The 12756-nt window shown below is 36.6% G+C and overlaps 1 protein-coding gene across 1 annotated transcript in view; it reads right to left on the bottom strand.

Moving 5' to 3' along the window:
• Positions 1-12756, bottom strand: part of LOC107557980 (S phase cyclin A-associated protein in the endoplasmic reticulum) — a 133173-nt gene that overhangs the window by 11285 nt on the left and 109132 nt on the right. The window contains exons 27-28 of the mRNA XM_016241578.1: positions 10749-10995; positions 6868-7017 (exon numbers count right to left, since the gene is read on the bottom strand). Coding sequence (XP_016097064.1) covers positions 6868-7017; positions 10749-10995 — 397 coding nt within the window. The remainder of the gene's footprint in view (positions 1-6867; positions 7018-10748; positions 10996-12756) is intronic.

Consider the following 12756-nt stretch of genomic DNA (forward strand, 5'->3'; position numbering starts at 1 on the left):
AGTGGATGCAACGTTGAAACACTTGAAATTATTTTTGTAAATCCAGTAGTAAAATGATGTGTGGCCACCTGACTAGTGACTGATATCTTTGTGTGAATGTACATAAAACTGGAAGACTTTATGAGTGTATATAAGCGGTAGGATATTTTAGAAAGGAACATTTAAAAGAGGAATTTGGGAGAATCAATAAATTATGAATAATTTATTGCTATTGTGTGAATAAAATGTAATCATGTAATCCATAAAGAATGAACTGTAATTTGATTACGAGTATTTTAAAATGTAATTTAATCTAATAACAATTAATAAATTTTTGGAATCTGATCACGTAATCCAGATTACATGTAATCAGTTACTACCCAGCACTATATATATATATATATATATATATAAATTAATGTATAAAGATCCATTTACATAGTGAAGTGTAAATAAATGTAATAACTGGAAAATATTTACTTTCAGGAGAAACAAAACTATGTATATGCCAATATAAATCTAAAATAATAAAATACCTGTAAGTCATTCAAATAGAATGAATGAATTAAAATCAGAATGAATTAGGCATACTTTTATATATTATTTTATTTAGATTATTACTTTTTATTAATTTTATTTATTTATTTTAAATTATTTATTTTAAATTACGCTATTTTCTTCGCACAATGGATGAACACAATCGCACAAACTTTTATTTTATGTTGCTTCATAAATGCCCATATTGCATTGGACTGCAGATTAGAACATTTTATTAATATTTTCTGCCAAGTGCAGCATGTTAAACAGGATAAAACAACCTCAATGCTGAAACTCTACATGCAGCTATGCTTTTGCTATTCAGCACTGCACGTCTGTGAGAATGACAACAAAATAAATCTGCGTTAGTTTTGCGTATAGTGTGAAACTGGCCTAAGTGTTGTTTTTCGGTATAAATGGGAGGAGATGATGCAAGTCTCCCATGCTGCCAAGACACCTCAGCAAATATTCGTTGGGCCCAGGATGTGTCCGCTCTTACAAAACAACTACAAATCTACGGCTCTGCCTTAAAGATGAACCAAACCGAGAGGATGAGAATGTTCACACCGCTGATAAGACAGGTCTGCCTACATACAAGGATGCAATGAGAGCACTCAGAAGAGGAAGTTATGGCTGAAAGGCCTTATCTGAACAACGCCTACCGCCCCCTCTTAACCGTCCATCCAGACAACCTGACGGCGACTGGTACACGGGCGTAAACATAAAATTAAAAGACAAAAAAAGACCTGTTGGTTTTCACCTCTCAAAGCAGAAAGAATGTTTCTTTGTCATAAAAAGGGCCTCGCTCGCAAGTGTATTGGCAAAGGATCACCGACTTACTACTGTTTGCTTAATAAATCAAGTGTCATCTTCGATCCTTCGAAAGATAATCTTTTGTTCTCGAGAAGCCATTCGGACCTGGATCATGCTCAAATACAGCATTAGACGCACGCAAATGGAGCCCTGAACACTGAAAGGTTTATGGCAAACAAACAAAATTAAACAGCTGAAAAACAGGAAAAAATGGACAATTCAATAGTATGCTCAACTTGAATTCACCCTTCAGGGAGGGCGTAAATCTTCCTCACTGCCATCAATCACAGCTGTCCGCCTGCAACGTTTACAATCCCTGTTACAAGAAAATCAAAGATGTTTGGTGAATTTCCATTACACTGGCCTGCGGTGGTCTGGTCCATCTAATCAACGAGAGCTGGGTTATCACTGCAGTAATGGACTGTTGAAGGAAGCATTTCAACGTCAGTTAAACCAGGATTAGAAACCCTAGTTTGAGGGCAAAGGAGATGCCCTGCACTTGTAGGGAAGAATCAAACATGTGAAGGAGAGACAGATGTAAAAGTGAAAAAGAACGGGAGGCTAAAGATAAGACAGTGAGTGTGGTGGATTGGCTCAATCTGGCACTTTTGGAAATGTAGGGGCTAAAAGCTAAAAGGGGCTAAAGGGCTGTTAGCCTTAACCTCACTATTGATGCTAAAACACCAAGTGTATATAGATAATAAAAACAGATTTTTGCCTGGAAGCACTTACAAGCTATGCATGAGGAAGTCTGACGACTTTATCTACTGGACAAAAAAAATGTTATGACAAACCCTTATATGGCATAATCTTTAGAATAATATTTGATGGAGAATAACTTTGTGTTTAGTAAATGTGAATTTCATTTTAATTTTTGGATTAACAATAATGAATAGAATGATCTAATGTGATCCAGATTTGAATTAGCATGTTAAGTAAATGCAAAAATAAATAAATAAATAAATAACAAATGGTATTGTGAATATGGTCTAAACTACCTTTTAAAAGTTTGGGGTAATTTTTTATGTTTTTGAAAGTATCTTATCCTCACCAAGGCCGCATTTATTTGACAAAATATACACTAATATTATGAAATATTAAAATTTAAAATAGCCTATTATATTTTAAAATGTATTCTGATATGCTGATTTGCTGCTCAAGAAACATTTCTTACCAGTGTTGGAATGATCACTATTATCAATGTTAAAAACTGTTGTGCTGCTTCATGTTTTTGTGAAGTTTATTTTATGGATAGAAAGCTCAAAAGAACAGCATTTATTGGAAATATTAACATTTTTGTCACATTATAAATGTCTTTTAATTAATTTAATGCATGCTTTCTGAATAAAAGTACTTTCAGTAATTTTCTCAAGTAATTTCTTTAAAATAAATAAATAAATAAATAAAATAAAACAAAATCTTAATGAACCCAAACGTTTGAGTGGTAGTGTTTCTGACATCAGCCAAAATTGTTTACATTTTTTAATTTGTAATAACATGCTCTGATGAATTGTTCACAATAAGACCAGGAATGTGTGTTAAAAAGGTAAACAGAGACCATTTTGAATTTGTGTTGACTTTAAGCAATATTAAAAATGAATTTCTCTTTGCTGCTGGCCATCATTCAAAAGCCTTTATGCCCCCTTGAGTACAAACACACTTCCTATCAGCTATGACAGTGCATATCTCATGCTCTAAATGCCTCTGTGACTGAGGGTCTGAAAAATATCCATGTGGAGAGAACAAATGTCCACCAGTAGTTTTTTCTGCCTTTATGAGCTGCATTATTTCTCAGATGCACACATGTAAACACAGGCTGGCTGAATCAGAGCGCGGCGCTGCGAGACAGACCAGGGTCAGCGCAGTCTTTGTCTTCTGCCAGTGCTTACATTAGTCTGAAAGAGTCAAATATTCCCGCTCCAGTCTCCATTTATCCTGTATGAGGGCCGTGTGGACATATACCAGGGCCCCTGACGCTGGCAAGTATCCGAGTGGAGAGGGGCGGGGCCACAGTGCCAAAATCTACGCTGATGTTTATGTAATTTAAATCAGTTTAAATGTGAAGTGCTTTTCGTGATTGGTTGGTGTTGCTGCAGGCATACTGTATATTTAGTTAATGGGAAAAAAACTACGGAAGAGAAAATTACTCAATGTGGTTGATTTTGAAATTCAGCAGGCAAACACACACACACACACATACATGTTAAAGTTTGGGCTGGTAAGATTTTTTAAATGTTGATGAAAGTCGTCTCATAAGCTCACAAGGCTGCATTTAATTAAACAAAAATACAGTAAAAGCAGTAAAATTCTGAAATATCATTACTCCAGTCTTCAGTGTCACTCGATCCTTCAGAAATCATTCTAATATGTTGATTTGCTGCTCAAAAAACCTTTCCTATTATTAAATTGTTTTGTGGAATTTTTGTGGAAACTGACAAATTTTTTTTCAGGATTCTTTCATGAATAGAATTCGAAAAGAACAACAATCTGTAAGTCTTTACTGAAACTTTGAGAAATTTAATGTATAAAATAATTCATTTCCTAAAAATCCTAATAAATCCAATAAATTAATGAATTAATAATAATCTTACTGAAATCTTACACCCCCCCCCCCCCTTTCTGATGGTCTGATTTTTTAGCTTTAGACTATGAATCCATCCAGTCTGACGATATCAAACATTTGATATTTTGAGCCGATTTTAGATCACATTGTTTTCATTTGTTCATTTGTTTTCTCTTAATAACAAGGCACACATTTCTGCATGAGTTTGTTGTGAGCGGATGATCTTCAGTTGTTTTGTGTATGATGGCCAGGTTTTTTTTTTTTTTTTACAAAGTCGGTAAGTGTATGATACCTAGAATTTTTAAATCTGCTCAGATTTTAAAAATCATGTAGTGTATTCCAGTCTTTACAGAAATGAAGTTACACAACTTCCATTCCATACATTCCATAAAAACGGTTATGTTTGATATTAATGTTGATAAATGTTATGAATCAACTACCCAGAAATAAAAAAAAAAGAAATACGCTTCAATGAGACGATGGGCAAAAGATTTAAAATCTTGAATGTGATGCTGGGTAAAAAAAAGTGCCTTTGCTTACCAACATTCCACCTGCAAACAGCCAACGAACAGCCATATAAAATGATGCCACAAGTCACAATTCATCACACAAGCTTGTGATGGCTGCACACGTGGTAGGTGAATCAAATAAACATCAAATACATCAATGACCTACGAGCAAGAATTTTAGCCAAAATGCATCTTAGCTGAATAGCTTCGCCTCATTTTTTCCAGCTCTCTCCAGAGCACCTGCCAGTGTTGCTGCAGTTTTTAATAATAAACCCTGACATGCAGCCAAATGGCAGAATAAAACAGCAGCTTGCGTCCTGGAGGGAAGTCACAAGTTTAAAGACTTTGCAACCCGGCATTTTTCAAATTAACAAAGTGGGCTGGGAAGATATGAATATTCATGAGGCGTTATTCCCAAACCGCTCATCGTTTAAGTTCCCCCATGTGAGCACAAAGCCCAATCATCTGTCACGTCCCCCTTAATTCAATCATCAACCCTCATTCAATTATCCAATATAATATGCAAATCAACCCAAAAATGGCCAACAAATGCTAATTACCTACATCAAAATAATTAAATTGGACGGCGGCAGCGCAGAAGGATAGAAGCGCCATAAAAACAGAGGCCGTTTCTTTAATTAAGAGCAAAAATGTTTTCAATTAGAAGCCCATAAATTGCGAGGACTCTTGACCCCTCCCTTCCCCGTCCCCCAAGGGGACATTAAGACGTCGCGGACGAGGTTTCCACGTGATGCACGCATAACTAAAACCCGACCGAGTGTGGCGTACTCACACCTGCCATGCAGTCGGCGGCTTCCAGGTAAACGGAGCATGCAAAGAGTATCAGGGACTCCCACTTCTTCATGCCAGGCTGATCTGTGATCTGGACTGCCAGGTTAGTTCAGCACCATTCCCCCCTCCACCAGGGCCGAACAAAGAGCGGGCCAACTGCCAGGCAGCGGATAACAATGTCTGTTCCTGCTACACAGCGCAGAGCCAACAGAGGTGGCAAAGTTGCTGCATTATTCAACAGCCTCCTTTTGTTGCTATTGTGTTGGTTGTTTGTAAGGAGAAAAGTACACCTGCTCTTGATCTAATGATGACCAAACATTATACACACCTCAGTGACAGAGAGGAAAGGATATTTTACAGTGCTAAAATTATGCCTTGAGATACTGTATGAAGCACTATTTGCAAACTACTGTTTATTTACAAATATATAATTAACACTTTAATCCCATCAGTAACATTTGCTGAGATATATATATATATATATATAAACCTGAAATATTAACAACTATTTATATAGATATTTAAAAAATAAATAATAAAATGGTAAAACCACATCAAAACTAATAAAACTTTAAAATGAAAATGAAAATAAAATATAAAAGATAAGTAATTCACAGTAGTAATAAAAACTATAACTATCTCAAAGACAATAAAATAACACTGATCAACACATCTACAAATATGATACAAATGTGCAATTAGTTATTTTTTATTATTTACTTTTTTTTGCAGCAGCATTGCAATTCACAATTTTTTGTCACTATTAGATGTGTTACTTAAACTATCGTCCAATATAAAATGAACGTAACATTAAAACATTCGGTATCATATTCAATTCACAAAAAAAAAAAAAAAAAAAAGTTTTCAACAAAATATTAGCAATTATTAGCGTAAGTAAATTAAATGTGCTCACTTAGCTGTGAAAAATCTGTGATTAAATGGATTCACTACATGGTCCGTCAAAAAATATGTTTGTTTTGGATATACTATTATTGTCAGCAAGGTTTTTCAACATTTCTGAAAGCCTCTTATGCTCACCAAGGCTGCATTTATTTGATGAAAAAGACATAAAAAATTTAATATTGTGAAAAATATTTTTTATAATTTAAATGAACCGTTCTCTATTTTAATATATTTCAAAATTTAATTTATTCTTATGATTCAAAGCTGAATTTTCAGTATCAGCTTCAGTGTCACATGATTATTCAGAAATCATTCTAATATGCCGATTTGATCAAAGCTGCTTCATATGTCTGTGTACACGGACACATTTTTCAGGATTTTTGATGAATAGAAAAAGAATAGGATTTATTTAAAATTGAAATCTTTTGCAACATTTTAAATGTCTTTACCGACACTTTTTTAATTGAATACATCCTTGCTGATTAAAAGTATATGTTTGGTGTGGGTACATTTGGTAAGAATGCTTAATATGCTAAAAATGCATCAATATACAGTGGGTACGGAAAGTATTCAGACCCCCTTAAATTTTTCACTCTTTGTTATATTGCAGCCATTTGCTAAAATCATTTAAGTAAATTTTTTTTCCTCATTAATGTACACACAGCACCCCATATTGACAGAAAAACACAGAATTGTTGACATTTATCATGATACCATATGTATTCATGAAACAAACGTGTTGGCACACAGTAATAATGAAGGTAATCCCACCTGGTTGTCTGGGTGGTTGACAGTGAAGTAGCCGACGCAGATGATGAGCTCATGGAGCAGCTCCTCGGAGCTGTGTTGAGAGCAGTACCACAGCAGAGAACTCACAATGTGTCTGAAGGCCAGAGACAGACCCTCCGCTCCTAAAACACACTGGACACAACAGAAACCTACATCAGAGCCTGATCAGTGGTCGAGTCAGCGAATAGCACTTGGAAAAGAAGCATTTCTGTGCATTAGAAATGCAAAAAGCCATGGAAAAAAGTTGTGCAATACAGGGATTTAGACACTATTAAAGGAATACACAAAACGTATTAATCATTTACTGATGGCTCATGTCATTTCAAAAACGTATGACTTCGTTCTTCTTCACAACACAACAGAAGATTGGCTTTGGAGAACAACACCGGAGGCTGTTGATTTGATTTTATGGACAAAACCAGCTTTGGAACATCATGAGGGTGATCTTTTCTCAGCAGGAGACTTGGTGCAAGAGAAGAAGGTGAAACTTGCTGCTTGTGAAGCTCGAACTGGTTCTGGAATCAGTAGTCCCACATCAAGACCCCCCCAATTCCCTCAAACTAAATAGATGCTATCTGCTGGTCTAGCGACAGTATTTATTAAACATGTCAACATGACTGAACGCCTCAAGGTCAGCACTGAATCTACTGACATTTTCTGCTGGGTAGGAGAGTGTTATGGGATGGAGAGTCTAAACAACAACACCTGAAAATCTCAGCATATGTAATGGAAGCAAGACGCTGGATTTGTATCACCACCGACGGTCTGTTTGAATTGCCAGTGCGAACTCTGAGAATCGCTGCTGTTAGGATGTAGAATGAAGAATAATTTACATGTGAATGCTTTTGAAGCAGTATCTACTACAATATTAAAACAAATATATGAGGGTCTGATCAAAACTCTGATCAACATGAAAAATTGCAAGACTTCAGATTTTTTTAGTACCACTACTGAATATTTACTATTGAAAGGCCAGCAAATTATGTAAATATTAAATTGTGAATAAATGTAATTTTAGTTAACACTATGTTCAAAGTACTGTGTAATTATAGTGGTCAGTTTGTAAGGATGAGATTCATATGTTGGACAGAGGTAGAGCAGATGAATGCAGCAGAGCTCTTTGCTTGTCTCACAAAAACAAATCAAAACAAACCAAACCAACACACACACACACACAAAAACAACAAAACAAAAAACACAAAACAGAACAAAAACAATCCAAACCAAAACCAAAACCAAAAAACACCAAAACAAAACAAAATCAACCCAAATCAAACTTTACATTTTGGAAACCAAAATAAAAAAAGTAACAGTGTTAAACATGATTAATCATATGCATTAACACTTTGACAGCCTTAATTGAAATTTTTAATTTTGGAGTTCTCTGAATGCACCACCCAAGGTCAAAGACCAGTGTGCCACACGGTGACCTATATAATACGAAAATACTGGATGATCCTCAATTATCAAAAAAGCTGACGAGAGCTGGCACGAGAAACTGAAAAAGTGTGAGAGACCCAGAGTATCTACAGCAACACACTAAAGTAATTCATAGGTTTTCCGCCCTCCTCGTTCACGCCTAGGTGTTTACATGATTTAGCTTAGCGATACCCTTCTTGTCTCTTTATCATGCCGGCTGAAGTACGACCGGAGCCTGTGCATGTTACGCCACTCTCCGTCCGCATTATTCACCCGGAGCTTTCAACATGACTGGCCCGGGGTCAAAGGTCAGGTGTGTTTACATCCACTGGGTTAACTTTGTTCTGTGAAGATACACTGATATCCTACCAGTGGCTATGAGGGCATTTGGAGGAAACCCTGGCTGGACCATTAGCTTTGAGGCTTATGTCTTTACAGTCCCTGTTTGTGTGCGCAGACGTACCAACGCAATCATTAATGAGAGCCCAAGAGCTTTTTATCGCTTTCACCGTTCAGAACGTCTGTCTGAATAATGGGGTCCACATATCTGCCGCTAGCTAAAGGCCAACCCAGTGGTCTGACTGCTGCGTTTAGAAAAAAAACAAGCCGTGCCGCATTACTTTAAGCAGACAGGGTGGCTTCAGAGAGTTGAACTACTCTAACAGGATGGACAGCATACCACAAAGGAGATGGTCACATACAAGCATCCTTCTGCAGGACTTTGAATCAAAGAAGCAGGATCTCACAGACTGTAAACAGGACCAGAGCAGTAAGGTTATCCATCACGTGAGGCGTAGCTCACCAGAAGGCCGTGGTACTTTTCAGAAGGTAAACGTGGTCTTGTGTACTCTATAAAACACACAGCCAGATACTTTTTTCTAAGTGTGCTCAAGCCAGACCCTAAAAACCTAGAAATTTAGTGTGCTAACTAATTAAATGAATATTTGACCTGAAGATTTGTCAATGATATTAATTTCATTTTTCAACCATATACCATTTGACACATCTATATACATACAGGAGCCACATCGCAAATTAATACCTGGAAGGCTGAGAGGTCCAGCAGGGCGAAGGTGTTGAGGAAGCGCAGCCCCTGGAGGGCCACCTGGATGACGGTGGGGCTGTAAGGCTCCTGGGGGCCCACGGAGCCGGCTGAGAGAGAGTCAACAAAACAAAAAACACAAAACAGAACAAAAACAATCCAAACCAAAACCAAAACCAAAAAACACCAAAACAAAACAAAATCAACCCAAATCAAACTTTACATTTTGGAAACCAAAATAAAAAAAGTAACAGTGTTAAACATGATTAATCATATGCATTAACACTTTGACAGCCTTAATTGAAATTTTTAATTTTGGAGTTCTCTGAATGCACCACCCAAGGTCAAAGACCAGTGTGCCACACGGTGACCTATATAATACGAAAATACTGGATGATCCTCAATTATCAAAAAAGCTGACGAGAGCTGGCACGAGAAACTGAAAAAGTGTGAGAGACCCAGAGTATCTACAGCAACACACTAAAGTAATTCATAGGTTTTCCGCCCTCCTCGTTCACGCCTAGGTGTTTACATGATTTAGCTTAGCGATACCCTTCTTGTCTCTTTATCATGCCGGCTGAAGTACGACCGGAGCCTGTGCATGTTACGCCACTCTCCGTCCGCATTATTCACCCGGAGCTTTCAACATGACTGGCCCGGGGTCAAAGGTCAGGTGTGTTTACATCCACTGGGTTAACTTTGTTCTGTGAAGATACACTGATATCCTACCAGTGGCTATGAGGGCATTTGGAGGAAACCCTGGCTGGACCATTAGCTTTGAGGCTTATGTCTTTACAGTCCCTGTTTGTGTGCGCAGACGTACCAACGCAATCATTAATGAGAGCCCAAGAGCTTTTTATCGCTTTCACCGTTCAGAACGTCTGTCTGAATAATGGGGTCCACATATCTGCCGCTAGCTAAAGGCCAACCCAGTGGTCTGACTGCTGCGTTTAGAAAAAAAACAAGCCGTGCCGCATTACTTTAAGCAGACAGGGTGGCTTCAGAGAGTTGAACTACTCTAACAGGATGGACAGCATACCACAAAGGAGATGGTCACATACAAGCATCCTTCTGCAGGACTTTGAATCAAAGAAGCAGGATCTCACAGACTGTAAACAGGACCAGAGCAGTAAGGTTATCCATCACGTGAGGCGTAGCTCACCAGAAGGCCGTGGTACTTTTCAGAAGGTAAACGTGGTCTTGTGTACTCTATAAAACACACAGCCAGATACTTTTTTCTAAGTGTGCTCAAGCCAGACCCTAAAAACCTAGAAATTTAGTGTGCTAACTAATTAAATGAATATTTGACCTGAAGATTTGTCAATGATATTAATTTCATTTTTCAACCATATACCATTTGACACATCTATATACATACAGGAGCCACATCGCAAATTAATACCTGGAAGGCTGAGAGGTCCAGCAGGGCGAAGGTGTTGAGGAAGCGCAGCCCCTGGAGGGCCACCTGGATGACGGTGGGGCTGTAAGGCTCCTGGGGGCCCACGGAGCCGGCTGAGAGAGAGTCGGGGGGGGCACTGTGGAGCAGGATGCAGTACAGCATGTGAAGGACGCCCACCAGGTCGGTGCTCTGCAGGAGGGCCGTCAAACTGGTGGGGTCCTGACGTTTGTTGTCAAAGATGCTCAGGGAACTGAGAATGAGAAATATGGTTATTATGCAATTTCCACTTTTTACAGGGTGTTTACAGATATGAACAAGTTAAATTTAAGACTTTTAAAGACCTTTTTAATACCACCTTATATGAAATTTAAGACCAAACCTGTGATGGAAAAACACAGTTACACATGTAATATTTAATGTGTTTAATATGAAGATAAAACAAAATATCATCACTGTCAAAAATGCTATTTATTATTACGATATACAGTGAACTTTTCATATCAGCAGACAATATCCTATACAAAATATTCCCACTAAATCACAGCATCACCAAGATTTTTGGTGGTGTAAACGATTTATTCAGAAGCAATATTTTCATCAGTGTTCTATCAGCTTTTATATAATTAAATCTGCATGTTTTTATTATTTACCCCAGAATGTTATTTACCTTAATAAAGGCCATTATTTTTTAATTTTATTAAATGTATGTATCATCTTTCATGTCAGATTCTTTCAATTGATCAAGAAATTCAATATACACTATAGGGCTGTTACCAATCAAATTAAATAATTTACACTGCAAAATTACAACTGCAGTAAATAATGTTATGAGATTAATGTTTTAAATAAAATTTAAAATATACAAATAAGAAATGTTGGGGAAAAATGCATACTTGGTGGCAGTAAGTCACTTATTCACTCAACCGATTCCTTCATAACACTTTATCATTCAGTAACAAAACTGCCGAGTGTTGCTTGGAGAATGTGCAATACTTCTGTTTCGATCTTTGTTTGAAACTATTTTCATTGGTGAAATAGAACAAAACAGTCAAAAGTAACTTAATATTACTAAACTACTTATTTGTTGAACTAATATCAATGTAACATTTACAATTGTGAAAATATTCAGCAAAACAGACCCTTGCCATTGTATGTTACTTAATATCCTTGCCATTGTACGTTACATGATATGTTACCTATATAATGTTATAAATAAACTAAACATTTTGAATTTTTTTTGACGTCCTGATCCAGGGAGGGTCTGTGTTTTACCAAATACCTTCCACTTCTTAATAATAGACTTCACTGTGCATCTAGGCATTGATAAAGCCTTTGACATTTTTTTTGTCTGACTTGTGTCTGTCCACAACTTTATCCCGGAGATCTTTTGTCAGTGTCTTGCCACCCATAGCTGATTGGTAGTGCAACTGAAGCACTAGGAAGGACTGAAATGCTCCATAAAAGCTCTTTTCATGCTGAGCTGATCAAAATGACCACAGCTGAAAGTCAAATGGCTTTGTGTGCCATTAAAGAAGGTGATTAGCTACAACTGATTGAGTTTACAAATCATTTTTAGGAGGGGGTGATTCTTTTTCCAACTCAGTGATTAAGTTTATTTATTTATTTTGTTCTGACATGTTGGTGTTTTATCTTTAAGTTGCACTGAGTAAATACAGCTTGATAAAACAAAAACTGTCCGTCTTCACTTCAGGCTGCAAAGCAACAAAATGTGATTTTTCTATACCCACTGTATTATTATTATTATTATTATTATTATAATTATTATTACCTATTTAACTCATGCTGCCAAAAATACAAAACAACAACAACTATTATTTTTACTACTACTATTATTATTATTATTATTACAGAACCAATTTTATTTATTTTATCATTCTGATATAATAATAATAATTATTATTATTATTAAAATCAATTTAACCCATGCTGACAAAATTACAACAATAATAATAATAATGAACAAATACCACTACTATAACAACAACAACAA

Source organism: Sinocyclocheilus grahami, unplaced genomic scaffold (genome assembly GCF_001515645.1).
Source record: "Sinocyclocheilus grahami isolate Dianchi unplaced genomic scaffold, SAMN03320097.WGS_v1.1 scaffold627.1, whole genome shotgun sequence".
Taxonomy (NCBI): Eukaryota; Metazoa; Chordata; class Actinopteri; order Cypriniformes; family Cyprinidae; genus Sinocyclocheilus; species Sinocyclocheilus grahami.